The sequence below is a fragment of the Excalfactoria chinensis genome, chromosome 20 (assembly GCF_039878825.1).
Source record: "Excalfactoria chinensis isolate bCotChi1 chromosome 20, bCotChi1.hap2, whole genome shotgun sequence".
Classification (NCBI taxonomy): Eukaryota; Metazoa; Chordata; class Aves; order Galliformes; family Phasianidae; genus Excalfactoria; species Excalfactoria chinensis.
The window spans coordinates 2,557,998-2,572,765 of record NC_092844.1 but is presented as its reverse complement, the minus strand read 5'-3'; the positions used below and the strand labels follow the sequence as shown (position 1 = coordinate 2,572,765).

General features: G+C 46.2%; 1 protein-coding gene across 4 annotated transcripts in view; it reads left to right on the top strand.

The window, feature by feature from the left end:
* SPEN (spen family transcriptional repressor) overlaps nt 1-14,768 on the top strand; it is a 52,701-nt gene that overhangs the window by 10,883 nt on the left and 27,050 nt on the right. For all 4 annotated transcript variants that reach the window (XM_072353983.1, XM_072353982.1, XM_072353981.1 and 1 more), the window contains exons 2-3: nt 2,602-2,922; nt 6,222-6,698. In XM_072353983.1, coding sequence (XP_072210084.1) covers nt 2,602-2,922; nt 6,222-6,698 — 798 coding nt within the window. The remainder of the gene's footprint in view (nt 1-2,601; nt 2,923-6,221; nt 6,699-14,768) is intronic.

Genomic DNA, 14,768 nt, shown 5'->3' with positions numbered 1-14,768 from the left:
CTCGCTTTCCTCCCCTGCTGCCTCCCTGCCTCGCAGCAAAGGCGATTGTCACAGATTATCCCAGGGGCTCATCAAGGACACGGCGCAGGACGGCATAGATCCATGCGTCTGGATTACTGTGCGTCGCCAGGCAAGGTGATTGAGGGCTGTGGCTGCAGCAGAATACAGGACGAGCCTCCCCCACTCATGTTTTACTTAGAAAAAACTCATGCACTGTCCTTCGTTTTCCATCATTCATTTTCTTTTTAATCTTTTCCTTCAATAGCCGTCAGCCAAAGCACACTTCCTCGCTCTGAAACCTGAGCTCTGCCTACGAGCGCTGTGCGTTCGCCGTCGTGTTCTGTTGGTACACAGGGAGCACATGATGCTCATGTTCTGCTTTTTTGTGCGTTCCGGGCAGTGTCGATTGGAATAGCTGAAGGTTTTAGTGCTGTTCTGCATAGTCGGGGTGTGTATGTGTGTGTTACAGTAACACAAACGTGCTACGATTGCAGGATTGAGAAAGAAAAGAATTATCAGGCTGCTGAGTGGGAACAGTCAGAGCTTATTCCTGATGTCACTGGCAGGCAGCGCTTCATATTAAGCAGGCTCTGGTGATTGCAGCCAGAAAGGTCAATTAGAATTTCAGGTTTTCTGAGGAATATTAAGACACTGAAGGTTTTTTTTCCCTTGCTGAAGATTGCAGACAGAGTATGGACTCGTGCTGCCAGAAACTGAATGTGTAAACAGTGAGTGCAGCACGGTGCGTGTTGGAACCAGTCGGCTCTGTAGCAGCAGCACTCAGGAGTGCGGCTCGATGGAGAGTTCCAGCACTCCAGCAGCTTTCTTCTTCTGTCTGCAGGGAGCTGACACTGAAATGTATGTGGAAGGCTCTTCGGTGACACCAGATAACATCCCCAGTTATTGTTCAGGTTTTTGTCGTGTCCATTCGTGGCAGTCAGTCTCATTTTTCAAATAGGCTCTTTCCTGTTTTCCTTCCCCCTCCATCTATTCTTGTTGCACAATCCCACACCTAATTAGGCTCATTTCCCCCCCCCCCCCCCCCGTGTACAAATTTTATTACCCATGCTTTTATTTTTTCCAACCTTCAGATTTCAGTAACCTCACCCAGCTCCATTAGAGCGCAGACCTGGTGAGGTCTCCTTCCTCCATCACCATTATTTGCTCCTTGCAGCTCTTATTAGAATAAAACATAACCAGAGCTGCAGTTTGGTGTCGCAGGTTTGAAAGCTCCTCTGGGAATGAGCACAAGGGCTGTGTCCTGGGCAATGTCCAGGCACAAATGCGTGCCATACGCGCCCTTGCCTTTTTATGGCTAACAAGGAGCTTTTTCATTCACTTGAAAGATGCTCTTGTTTGTGCACATATTCCTTAATGACCACTGTGCTGTATTTGGAGGGGGAGAAAATAGAGAAAAATAAGAGTGAAATGTGAAACAGATGATACACAAAGCTCAGTGGGCTGGGTTGGAACGTGGAGCCAGCAGTTGGTGAGGCAGGTTTTCAGATCATGTTTACGAATTAGTCATCCAGTAACAATGATGAAATCTTAAGGTGCACTGAAAGCCATGCACAAACCAGATGTGGGCTCCGGCAGCTCTTGCTCCTCAGACAGACAGTCGTGTTGGCTTTTATTTGTGCATACACAGCTGAAAACAGCTTTTCTTGTCTTAAGATCAGTTTACATCTGCTCAGCGTTGTGCTGCCTTTGGGAATAGAAGAATTTGGCAATAATTCTTGGTTCGTTTCACTAATATTTCATTATTTCTTTTTGTTCATTTATCCCCACTTTGCCAGTACATCCCAAAATAAGGTTTTGTCCTTTTTTTCATGTATTAACATCAAAGTTAAAAGCCCTTACCTGCTCTGCTGACCCCACTGGCTGCCTTAGAGCGAATGCTATGTGCAGTTCTCAGCCATTATGAAACACTGCTGTATTCATCCTTTCCATTTTATCCTTTTTGCCATGTATGTGAGCGTTAGAAAGCCTTATTCCATCATGTTTTCTTGTGTGCAAAAATGTGCTTTTTGGTTGTTGTTTTTTCATGGACACGTTCTGTCCATGTATGTAGGGCAGGCAGCAAGTGTGTCCCGTGGGGTGTCCTGGATAAGTGGGCTGGAAATCGTCAGCAGGGATGAGAATGAAGACTTGCTTTAGTGCTGAATGGATTAAATATAGATCAGAGTAGTGGAACGGCTGTGTCAAGGTCATTTTTTCTTAAGAAGATTTCTGAGATGTCTTTATTTTTACTTGTTGTGACACAGTTTTGGTTTAATTATGTCTTGCTCGTCAGATTACAAATGAGAAGGGCTGCTCTAATTGCAAATACCTTTCTATTTCTTTGGCTGCTGCTCTGTTATTATAGAAACAGAGACCTTGTGTTAGGCTAAGTGAAGGGGGGGGTTGGAAGTATTCTGGAAGGTGCATGTGCCTTTGTTTCCCTTTTTGAAGACGCCTCCTGTGGCCTCTGATGTATTTAGGGGTGGGTTACCTCGTTCAAATTGTTTGAAACCGATGCTGAGTTTTCACTTGGTCGTGTTATTAAATATGGTCTTCTTCTCCTTGCATTAATATTTTTGCTTTGCTCTGCTTTTCTTCCAGATATGGACGTGTCGAAAGCGTCAAAATACTCCCTAAGAGGGGGTCGGAAGGCGGAGTGGCAGCGTTTGTGGATTTTGTGGACATCAAAAGTGCGCAGAAGGCGCACAACTCTGTCAACAAAATGGGCGATAGAGACCTACGGACGGATTATAATGAACCAGGAACCATTCCCAGTGCTGCTCGGGGATTGGATGATACAGTTTCCATAGCATCTCGTAGTAGAGAGGTTTCTGGGTTCAGAGGAGGTGGGGGGGGGCCCACTTATGGCCCCCCACCATCGCTTCATGCACGGGAAGGACGTTATGAGCGGAGACTTGATGGGTAAGTTCCAAGGTTTCTCTAGGCAGGTATTTTGTATTTGATATGGTGAGAAACACAAACTCATATATAGGGCCCCCAGATGGATTTAAAATTTTGGGAATTATCTATGCTTCCTATTTTGGGTTGGAAACGGAAGTGATTTCTATCCCAGTGGCTGGTACCTGGTGGATCCATAAAGGATGCTTTCTGCAGCTGGTTGGATATCTACACTTGAAATAAGGTGGTTTTAAGATGGAAGATTTCCTTTGGCCAGCATCGATGTTGGAGTTACTCTTTTCTAGAAGTAATGATTCCATTTCTTGGATAATATTAAGGCCTTATTCGGATGTATCCCTACTGCCAGATGGAGTTATCTTACTACAACATGTGGTGAAGTTCTGTATGGAGTATCTTCGGAATACTAGAACCTAAAATTCTGTGAAAGCTTGATGCCTAGTTCTCAGTTCTCACTATACGCAGTTTATGTGTTAATTGGATTGTCACCAAAAATTTCCTAGTAGAATTTAATGATGCAGTCCCTTGGATTCTACAAACAACACTTAGCCATGGAAATAACGCTTGGATGGAGAAGACCGAAGGCAGCTTGTGATGTTTCCATTTTGGATCTACATCATTTCCAAGCTATTGGGATTATTCTTTCTGATGGTATTGGCAAAAAAGTGCTGATGGACATGACTAAATTTTGGAAATTATAGTGTTTTTTTTTTTTTAAATGCTGGGATGAGAACTACTGCCTTGAATTTACTGGATGGTATACAGTCAAGACGTCAGTAGCCATGGGGAGTGGATTACTATCTAGTCTCTTAAAAGCTCTTTGTTGCTCCACATTAAGCGTACTTTAGCTTTAAGGACGTGGCGCTAACAATCAGTTTGTGGATACACCAACCAAAAACTGACGGGGCTGGATGGTTACAAGGCGGCTCGAGGATGCCTGCTGGCCAACAGCGATGAGTGCCCTCGTGCATTGGGTCAACTACCAGCTGCTTGATTCAGACGTAGGGCCGGAAATTAAAGTAATGGATCTATTTAAGTGCCTTCTGTCTCAAGAAAGAAGTCTGGGGGTTTCAGAGTTTCGGTTTCAGTCTGGGACTACTTGCTTCCAGTGGAATTTTTCTTTTTGTCTTGTCAATAAGATTTTTTTATTTTTTTATTTTTTTCTTGTTGGTTCATCCAAAATATCATTTGACACCCTTGCCCATTAAGAAGGTGGATTACCCCTGTAAGAGGGGCCAAAATTGGGGAAGTTATGTTCACAATTCTCTCCCTAGATTTAATTGGGAATATAGGTCGTGTTTCCACACTTGAAAAAGGTTGGTATGTCCTGCCCTGTGTATATTAGCCCCTCTCCTAACCCAAGTCAAACCCTCTCTTTCCACTAACTCCAGTAGCACTTAGTACTAATAGATAAATCAGAAAAGCTCTGTAGCCATTAGATTTTCAGCTCTGCTAGCTCCTCTGTCTGTCTTCTGTGTCCTTTTCATGGAAGGACTTTGTTCTTTTATCTCAGCTATAGCAGTAACCCGATAGAAAATACTGCTTCTTCTCTTACCTGATTAAATCAGCTTTCTCTGATTAACACTTTGTAGGATGCTAAATCGTTTATAAAAATGTTGATCGTGGTCCTTCAAAAGGGGGGAAAAGAGAGTCATGTTTCTGTGCTAGACCCTGAAATGTCTTTAGAGATGCTATTGTTGCCAGCGAGAGATAAGGCAAGAATGAATTTTAAGCACGTATATACATTAATGAAATTTTCTCCTGCATCGGCTGGGGAGTTTTTATATATAATTTTTGAGGGGAGAAAAAAAAAATGCGGGCAAGAAGTGAGTGAGCTCTGAAAATAACTCTGAAAATGAGTTATAATTGAACAACAGAGGGTGAATATATTCAGAGGATGAAGGATCCTGTGAGTCAGTGCAGAAGGAATTAAGCTTCCTGAAAGGCTAATCAAAAAAGATTCAAATCTGATTTTGAGTTTATAAAAGATATCTGGAACGGTTCTGCCATTTAAAATGGGAGACAGACTCGTGATGCAGGAGGGGAGGAAGAAGGGCAAGGAAGAATTGGGTTATTAGGATTCAGGGCACTGAAGTGACTAATAATTGATTCTGAGAAGGCTGAGAAAAAGGTTGAAATGTCCTTCATAAGGTGGATAATTAAATTTTTAAATTAACGTTGGCCATCTTGCCGTATTTAGAATTTTACAAGTATTTTTTAAGCATTCGACGTAATCTGATCTGCCATTTTGCAGAGGTAATTTAGACATCCCGTGCTGGTGTTTGTCTAAATTAGGCTGCCATGCTATTTATAACGTTCCTGTATCTGTTAGTTTTACTGTAGCTTTATTTGAGAGATCACACTAACATTCTTAGAACGTGGAGCTTTCCTTAAGTGACGTGCAGAACGTTTCAAATACTGAAACAAAATGGATCTTCAGAGTAGCCTGCTTACAGGGGCACGAATTCAGTGATTGCAGTAACAACAATCTCGACAAACAAACACTTGTAGAAAAATTAACTTACTCTCCTCCCGTAGATTTTTAGTACGTTTTGGGTCCTGCATCTTTTTAGGTGTTAGGAATGCTTGCAGTTTAATTGTTCTGACGTTATCAATTAGAGACTGCAGCTTTAGCAGGAGCTGAGTGTAGCTCTTCAATTAAAAGAAAAAAAACCTTTCTAAAAGAATGCAATATTTTACAACAACAAGAAGAAACCCCCTAATTTTCTGGGCTTTTGTGTGGGTAATACTGCCCCTTTTGAAAGCAGCTTCTTACCTCTGGGTCATGCTTTGCATTGAGGCTTTCATGGCTACAGCCCAGTTTGCAATGCCGTTTGTGCAGAGGGATAATGACACGAGTTCCAGTCATTACCAAAGTCAAGAAAAATGTCTGGAGCTCTTTAAGCAAAAATGGAAACAAAATGTTCATTCACTATGAAGTTTTCTGTGTTTGCTGAATTTTAAAGGAAACAAACAAACAAAACCAGACCCAAACCAACAATTTACATGAGGATTCCGCACTAGAAAGCTTTATTTTTTCCTCTGCGGGCAAGATGCTGGTCATGAAAGCCTGATCTGTAATTAAAACAAAGTGATTGCTCAGCTTTATTTTATATGAATATAACTTTGGAGTTAAGTACAATGTTTTAAGTTTGTCAATGTTTGCTTGATAGGTTATTGCTCTTTAGCAGAGAAGCAGTCGCAAAAATAAATCCAGTGCTGAAGTGAATGTTTGCATGATTTGCTTTTAGTTGTGCTTGCCCCTTGCTGATGGATTAAATATTTTTCCCTCCTCCTAAATGCAGGGCTTCAGATAACAGGGAGCGTGCTTATGAACATAGTGCCTATGGACACCATGAACGGGGGACGGGAGGATTTGATCGGACAAGACATTACGATCAGGATTACTATAGAGATCCTCGAGAGCGGACTTTACAACACGGGCTCTATTATACTTCTCGGAGTCGAAGTCCAAACCGTTTTGATGCTCACGACCCCCGTTATGAACCTAGGGCCCGGGAACAGTTTACATTGCCCAGTGTGGTACACAGGGATATCTACAGGGATGATATTACACGGGAGGTACGAGGCAGAAGGCCAGAACGGAATTACCAGCACAGCAGGAGCCGCTCGCCGCATTCATCGCAGTCCCGGACCCAGTCCCCGCAGCGGCTGGCCAGCCAGGCCTCCAGGCCCACGCGCTCCCCCAGCGGCAGCGGCTCCAGGAGTCGATCTTCCAGCAGTGACTCCATCAGCAGCAGCAGCAGTACCAGCAGTGACAGGTAGGCTGCTTGTGGACGCGGTGTCACTCAATCCAATGCGCCGTAACCCAACTCAGTGTGCCATCACCCAACCCAATGCGCCATCACCCAACCCAATGCGCCGTAACCCAACTCAGTGTGCCACCACCCAACCCAACGTGCCATCACCCAACCTAATGCACAGTAACCCAACTCTCTGTGATCTCCCAACCCAACACTCCACCACCCAACCCAACATGCCATCACCCAACGTAATGTGCCATTGCTGCCCAACTCGGTGTTCCTGGTGCCTCGTCTTTGTGCTGCAGGCTGGCGGCAGTTTGTGAGCTGCAGTACAGGGTTGTGAGCCTCTGAACCAGAAGGTGTTTGGTGGCAGCTATTCACTGATGTAGAAGTAAGCTGTCATGAAAGATAGAGAGGCTGAGTTGGTGCAAAAGAAAGCTGAGGTCTGTGCTGTTGCTGGTGTTGACTGTTTGCCATGGTGGATATATGCAGGGTCCATGAGGTGCTAGCTGGATGAAAAACAGTGTGCAGAGCCAAGGCCTTGCTGCAGCCCTTGCTGCTCTCTCCATGATTGAAGAATGGGTTAATAATTTTCTTTGTTTAAGTTAGGGCGTAAGTTAATTTTAAGGCCCAACTACTTTATTATACAGGGTGAATTTTATAGTATATTTAGAGATGAATATTACTGGCCTGCTTCCTCTTGGTTCCCTATTACCGCTGACATTTAGAAGATGAATGTATCGCCTTTCCAACTTCTTCCTATGTTTCCTTGAAGCAAAAATTATAGACTTAGAAGAATGTTAAAAATCTAGATGCATTTCCCTGGTGATAAGGACGTGTCCTTGGTTCTGCAATTCTGTCCTTTCTGTGGCTTCATTAAACACATACAGGGAAAAAGCCAACAGCTGTAGAGCTGCCCACTGGATTTCTTTAAGTAAATGGGAAATTGGACTTGAAATGCCTCTCAGATAGGTAACTTTTGAGATCAGATCCACCCTAAGTGTGAAAGCAGAGAAGTTGCTGCTGTGCCTGCGGCTGTTCCATGCTATTTGGTGAAGGCTTCCCAGGGTTGGAAACATTTCCTTTGCATACCAGTTCTTTTGTAAAAAAACCTGAAATACGTAATACGTAAATACTTATGGCAGTATGGTAAATACTTAGCGTTTGGTTGTTGCTTTGAATTGAATGTTACCACTGGTAATTCTCTAATAGTTATTCCCATAGAGTCTTTCTTGCTTGAATATGGACCAGAAGGGTTCGATGGGCGGTGTGAGCAGAAGGGAATTCTCGTGTACTGTTTTTTCCTCATGGATGCAGAAATTCAGGTCCTTCAGACTTCAGAGCTCTCAAGAAACGAGAGGTGAACTGAAAATGGCCTGGTTACATGAAAGCAGGAAAAATCCTCTCTTGTGGTGCTCTTTTGCTCACAGTGTGGATAGAATGGAGTCCAAGAAACTTGTAGTATTGATAAAACATGGCTGTTACGGTGCTGCTGGGGAAGTACTGCGTGAGTCTGAGATACTGGAGCAGAGTGTTCAGATTTGATCTGGAGATGAATGCTCTCTGCTGTTTGGGCCTTTCATTTCCTTGGCAGTCTGTAGTTCTGGGAACAGAAAATGAGGCGATGCTCTGGAAGGAAAGGAAACAAACGTTTTTAGTCTTACTAATTAAGTAAATTCAAGTTCAGTAGAACAAGTAATAGAATCTTGGAGGTAGTTTTCATGTTGGAGGATCAGAAAGGAGCTTTACATGTCTGTAAGCATGAGGGTAGATAGATGAACATTTAACTGTGCATTAAGTCCCAAAGGCCTTGAAAATCATGAAGTAGGCTTCCATGTTCTCAGCACGCATTGAGCTTGGCAGTGTAAATACATGAATACCTGGTGAGGTGGAAACAGTCCTTTCTGTCACCCAGAGAATATTTAGGTCTTCCTTGGTTAGAAGTCACTGGGCACTGAGAGTCATCATGTCTGCTGTGGGGGTGATGAAACCACGGAGCAGGTTCTGAGCAGGTTCTGAGCAGGGTGGTTGGTTCCCCGTGCCAGAAAGTGAATGGAGAATGCCTTGAATTGTGCACTCAGCTTTCAGTTAGCCCTGAGCACGGCAGGCAGCAGGATGGGATGGCTTCTGTAGGTCTGATGTCTGAACAGCTGAAATGGATGTTATTCCATTCTGCTCCGCTCCGTTCTGACGCTGAGCTACTCTGTGGCTGTTTGCCTTGGGCAGCACTTTGTCACCGTGTTTGCCCATAGAGGTGGGGCGCTCACCCACGCCCTGAAAGCACTGTGGTCAAACAGTGGGGCTGTGAGAAGTGAGGGTGTGAAACACCATGGGAATTGTGTGTGCTGGCACCATCCCTGCGTGCTGGGAAGGAGGAGCAGGAGGGCGGCGAGGCTGAAGGCATGGCTGCATTCCTTGTGTTGTGTTTTCCCGAGGGCTGTGCGGAGTAAATACAATTTCTATGGCACGGAGACGCTTTTCCTGGGCCGTGATGGGAGGGAAGATGCTCTGCAGGTTGTTTAAAAAGAAAAGAAAAAAGGAACAAAGCTTTTATTTCATCAAGGTTTAGATTTCGGTACTTTAAATGTATGTAGGGGATTTGTAATGGGAACTGCAGAGGAGTCATTTAGAAGATAAGCAGCCGTGCGGGATTTCCAGCACGTGGATGTGTGAGCAGTGTGTGTGATTGTGCCTTCAGGTTTACACTCAGCAGCCCGAGGTTCCCTTTAGAAAGGAACGTGCCTGTGCAGTTTTATTTTCAATGCCATCAGCTCAGCCTTTGCTTAACGAATATGAGGTCGAGGATGCTGGCAGCAGAAGAACCCCAGCCCTCAGGTGAGCCTGACCCTCAGCCTGCTCCTTGCAGGAAGGCCTGGAGGTGTCTGCAAGGCCAGCTTTTCCTTCCCTGCTTTTTGGGAGCAATGGGAAGAACCGCCATGGCACAGCAAGCGTTTCCCCTGTGGTTGTCATGGCAGCTCCATCCTGGTGAGCTCCACGCTGCAGTTTCTGGATCCCACGCACACCGCAGCAGTGCGGATTTCCTGCTCTGCAGCCCGGGGAAGGACCGGCTGCCTTGTGGTGGTGGATGGGGCTTGATGCCGGGGCTGTGCCTTAGCAAAACGGTCACTTCTCAGTGCGTTTTTAAGTCTTTGATTTCCTTCCAAGTGTTTTGCTTAATCATCTCGAGTAGGCTGAGGGAAGGAAAGAATTAGCTGAGGTCAGGGAAGTTGAAGCTGCCCGTCTTCCTCCTCAGCAGCGAGGCTAAGGGACGGAGGAAGCCGCCTCCTTTTGCTGCCATGCTCTGAAGAATGAAAAGAAATCAAAAAGCTAAAAAAAGACAAAACAAAACACCAAGAGTGATGGCTGTGCAGAGCTGGTGCTGGGTGTCTTGGAGGGAAATGGGCCTGAGATGTGAGTGGCAGTGGAAAGGATGAGAAGCACTGCAGCACCGGCTGTCTGCTCCGTGATGGAGCATCTGGACACTCAGATGCAGCCATGGCACGGCAGGCTAAAGGTAGGGGGAGGGGATTCCCATCATAAAGACCTTTGGAATAATGTGCAGTTTAATAATTTCTAATGAATATTCACGTGGGGGAATGAATGGAAAGAAGGAAGGCTGTATTAAATGCTTCCTGAAGAAATGCTAGTCATTATGATGATCAAAGGAGAGCTCCAGCCGGCGTCTGTGTTCAGTCAGACGTATTGCCATTAAAGCACAGACACGGTGTCACTTCACATCTTAAAAGACCAGTTTGCAAATATGGTGATGTATTTTTTTTCCCCAAGGAGAGTGTTTTTGGCTGTGCCAGGAGCACAAGTGCAGGCATTGTGGTACCTTCCTTATAGAACTGAAGGGACACAGCTCTGTTTGAGAGACCCGGGCATTAACCTTACAAACAACGTAGGCAGAACATGCTGCGTTTAAACTAAGGTGACCCAGGTGAGGATTAATGGCAAATAAACCTTACTGAAAAAAGATTGACTGTCCTCCCTTGATCTTTAGCCACTGAATTAGCCATGTAACTGATGCACTTAGGCTTGCCCTTAACTTCCACGCATCGAGCGTGGTCCGCCTGTGACTTTGCTGCTGCCGAAACCACTAATGATGGCATCAGGGTTTTAAGCATGAAAGCTTCTTAGCGAGCGATTAGATCTGCCTCTGAGATCCTTCCAGTCAGCCAGGAATGCTGCTTGCAGGAGAGAACGCGGCGTGGATCCGAGTGGCAAATCACAGTCTGTGGGAAGCAGTTTGCGTGGGCCGGGATGTAGTCAGAATTTCTGAGATGCCAAAGGCATGACTGCCTGTTTTGCTTAAAGCGAAGCAGAAGGTGAGTTTCCAAAGGGAAGAATAAAGAAACACGCTGTACAGAAAGAGTGTTAATAAAAAGCAGAACCTTATGTTGCCATTTATTAAATGCTCGACTGGTAGGAGAACAAAACTAACCCTTGTAGCGTGTATGGCACGGAGAAGTGAGGCTTCTCCGAGCGTCCTTCCTTCTTGTGAGGTTCTGGAGATAAGAGCAGGGAGAGCTGTTCTTTCTTTCCTGCTACGTGATGGGTTTAGAAATGAGCAGCCTGTCTGCCTGCAAGCACAAGTGCTCCTGATTGCAGGAGCGGAACGTGGAGCCTTTCAAATCTCTCTCTGAAACGTCCTCAGCTCAGTGCATGGTTGCTTTGTGTAGCTCCTGGTGATTATTTTAGCTAGAAGATGCTTAGAAACTGAGGATGGCGGCAAGAGCACCTTCTGGAGGATCCTTTCTGAGAGAGGAAAGTGGCTTTCAGGTCTGGCTCATTTCTTCCACGGCTGCTTTTTGTTTTACCAGTGCCCAGAAACCTTCAGTGTTTTTATACCTGGGCACATCTAAAATAGAAGAAAGTCATGAAACGCTTCAGGAGTCAGTAGTTGAGGCACAAACCCACCCCATCCAGAGGATGCTCACGTGATTTATCACCACTCTTCCATTTGAGAGTACAAAAGTCAAAGGCGTTGCTGGCCCGCCCTGCGATAACATGTGAAAGAGCAGCTTTGTTCTCTGCCTGATTCCCAGCCCAGGCAGCCTGGTGTCCCCTGGCCATGGGGAGCTGCAGAGTGCCCTGCTTGTTGTGGCTGCTCCAGCTCTGACCTCCTTGTATCATCTGACACCTGGTTTGGTAAGAGTGCTGCAAGACCTCAAACCCTCAAATTATGGCAGGCTTACCCAGCTGCTTGGAAGTTAGTCCCTCCCTAACGTGTTTGTTTACTGCCTGGCGTGTCCTGTTGTCTGGATTGTGAAGGATGAATAGTCAAAGAAAGGAAGCTGTCAGGTTCGTACCCATTTTCTGTCCCCCCTCACTTTCCCAAGGCGTGTGGAGTGGTGTTCAGCCCAGCTTGAGAGCCAGGAGGATGCCCTGCACTGCTGGGCTTTGTGCTGCTGTAAGTCTGCCCTTGGTTGTTTGTTCTGAGGAGGGAGGTGAGGAGCGGCTCGTTTGGTGGTTACACAGATGCTATCTAATGCTGATCTCAGACTTAGTTTTTGTTGAGTTTGCTTTTTAATATTAATATTCCCCGTGACTTTTTAAAGCCACGTGCAAAGAAAAGGAGGGAGTTTAATTAATTAATATAGTGTGGCTTGCTGTGGATGGGATGCTTAACTCCTGCTCCCCATCAGGACAGCAAGCAGTGGGGCCTGCCAGCCTGCGTGGGAATCCGTCTGGCCGATGGTGTTCACGTGGGTGGTGTTTTTCATTTGCATTTTTCTGCACTTTAGCATTTTCCCCACAAGTATGGAAGTCCTCACACCGCATGGCCACGCTGGGGGGGTGGCAGTGTGCTGGGCTTTATGGGGAAGGGGAGCAGGATTGCTTCTTAATAGATGGTCACAGGGAGGTGCTGGGTGTCCCTCTGGGCTCCCGGCCATGCTGATGTTTAATCAGTGCATCACAGCAAATCCTGCTGACAGAGTTTGCAGTAGGGGGCTCTCAGATGTTGTCTCAGAGAGGAACTCAAGGGCTGCTCCATCATGTGATGCTGTGTTTGGTTTGTGGATGTTTCAGTCTGGCGTAACTCTGTGGTTGCTTAATGAATAGATAGACACGTTTTTCCTACATGATGCAGTTCTACAGCACTTTACCTGTTCCGGAGTCTGTGTTTTGTTTTGTTTCAATTTTTTTGTGGCTCAAGTGTTTTCTATTCATGAGAAATTTCACTGAAAGTTCTACTTTTAGTTTTATTTTTATTTGCACGTGGGCAGCGAGTGAAGTCATTTCCAAATATAGTCGGAGCCAAGAGATCCATCTGTTCTTTGCATTTTCGAATGACAGATTAATCCTCAGCATACAACTCATCACACGTCTTCTCTGTCGTTTACATCCTGCAATCACAGGAGTGACATCGTTTTCCCAGGCCTCCCTTTGGCAGGACAGCCCTCACCCTCTGCTCCAGCTGTTGTGGTTGGTTTAAAACAGGGTAAAATAAAGAAGCCTGGGAGACCATGCAGCCTTTGGTGTAGTTGGCATTTCTTTAACGAGCTAGATGAGGTGTCGGGCAATAGGATTTGTTTCCAAACCACCTTTAGTACACATCCTTATTTCTGATTGAGCAATAACGTCGCTTTGTCCATTCTCACCCCTGGGACAATGGTGGCCATTTTTAGAAGTACCAAACTTGCGCAGCGTTACCCGTCAGGAATGGAATTGCTATATTAAGCTCTGCCTGCTCCCAGTTTTACTGAAGCAGCAGTGTTTATCAGCTGTATGTCTTGGCTCAGCTTTCCCTGCAGCTCCCATCGGCAGAACATTCTGTTTGTTGATATGAGAGGGCTCACGATTTCCAAACGGCCCCAAATCCCAGCAAACGAATGGGGCAGCAAATGAACGGGGACCGTGGCTGCACTTTGAATGGCACTTTGCTACCCTGGTTGTACTCAAAGTAGGTTTTTCTTAAGGTCCTCGGTAGGTGCCCTCATGAAAGCATTGCTGCTGCTCTTCAGGAATCCAGCTTCTCATGTCTCTTGCTCGGTGTTTTGGAAAGCTCTGGGCTGCCATGAGCCAGGAGGCCGAGTTCCTCATCCTGCTGCCTGGGCGATCACTGCTCGACCTTGGGCAAAGCCCGTGCCCTCCCTCTGCTTCCCTTGTTTTTCCACCTGCACTGCAGGGCTGTGGGGATGTACCTGGCTCTTTTCATTCGCTCCCAGGTGGCGGTTGCAACATATTCATTTAGATCGTCTGTAGATAGCTGGCAAAAGTTGTTTACTTTAACAGCCTGACGGTAATTCTGGCCAGAAGGTTGAAAAGAGGTTTTTCCTGCAGACTCTGCAAGCTGCAGCAGCGAGCCCTGCCCCGCTGACGTCTGTAAAGGCAGCTGTGATCACAGGCAGCACACAGCAGCACGGGGACGTTCCCAGATCTGGAGGGGAAAGCTGCTCTGGTTCACACTGGTGGAAGCTGAATCGTGGGAACGTGACGGCACGGAGCTGTTTTGCACTTCACCCTCGAGGCCTCTCTGGCTTCAGCCTCCCCAGCTCAGTGCAGGCAGCATTCACCTTTCCTCTGCCTCTCAGGACTTGTCTTTGGACCATCATGGTGTGTTGTCCCCAAGGGACCTGTGTGCAGCAGGTGGGGGCAGCACCTCCAGGCGGCCCCGTCCCAGCATGGGGCTGCACCTCCTGGCTGCAATGAGCAGCTGCTGGGCCTGTAAGCAGTGTGTGTTTTCCAGGTTAGCTGTTTTCTTCTTGCTCGTACAAAGTTCACCCCGACAGCTGAGCCTGAGGACAGTGGGATGAGGTCAGGGAGTGGCGTTGGTGCTGGATTGGGCACCATTCTCAGCCAGACACGGATTAATGCAGAGTAAATATTCATATGGCCCATCCTGGAGGTGGTACTGTAACCTTAATAACCAGACACTTGGTGTGGGTTAACAACACAGGAACCGTACCTTGATAATACACCGGTCTGAGGCTGAAAAAGCCCTTCCAGCAGGCTGTGTGAGTTGGCTGGCTAACACATCCAGGGCTGGTCGTGGCTGTGCTACTTTCCCATGGCCTTTAAACATCGTTTTACTTCTTTCAATTTAGGATTCCAGCCCAGCAGGAGGTTGCTTAAGTCTCCTTT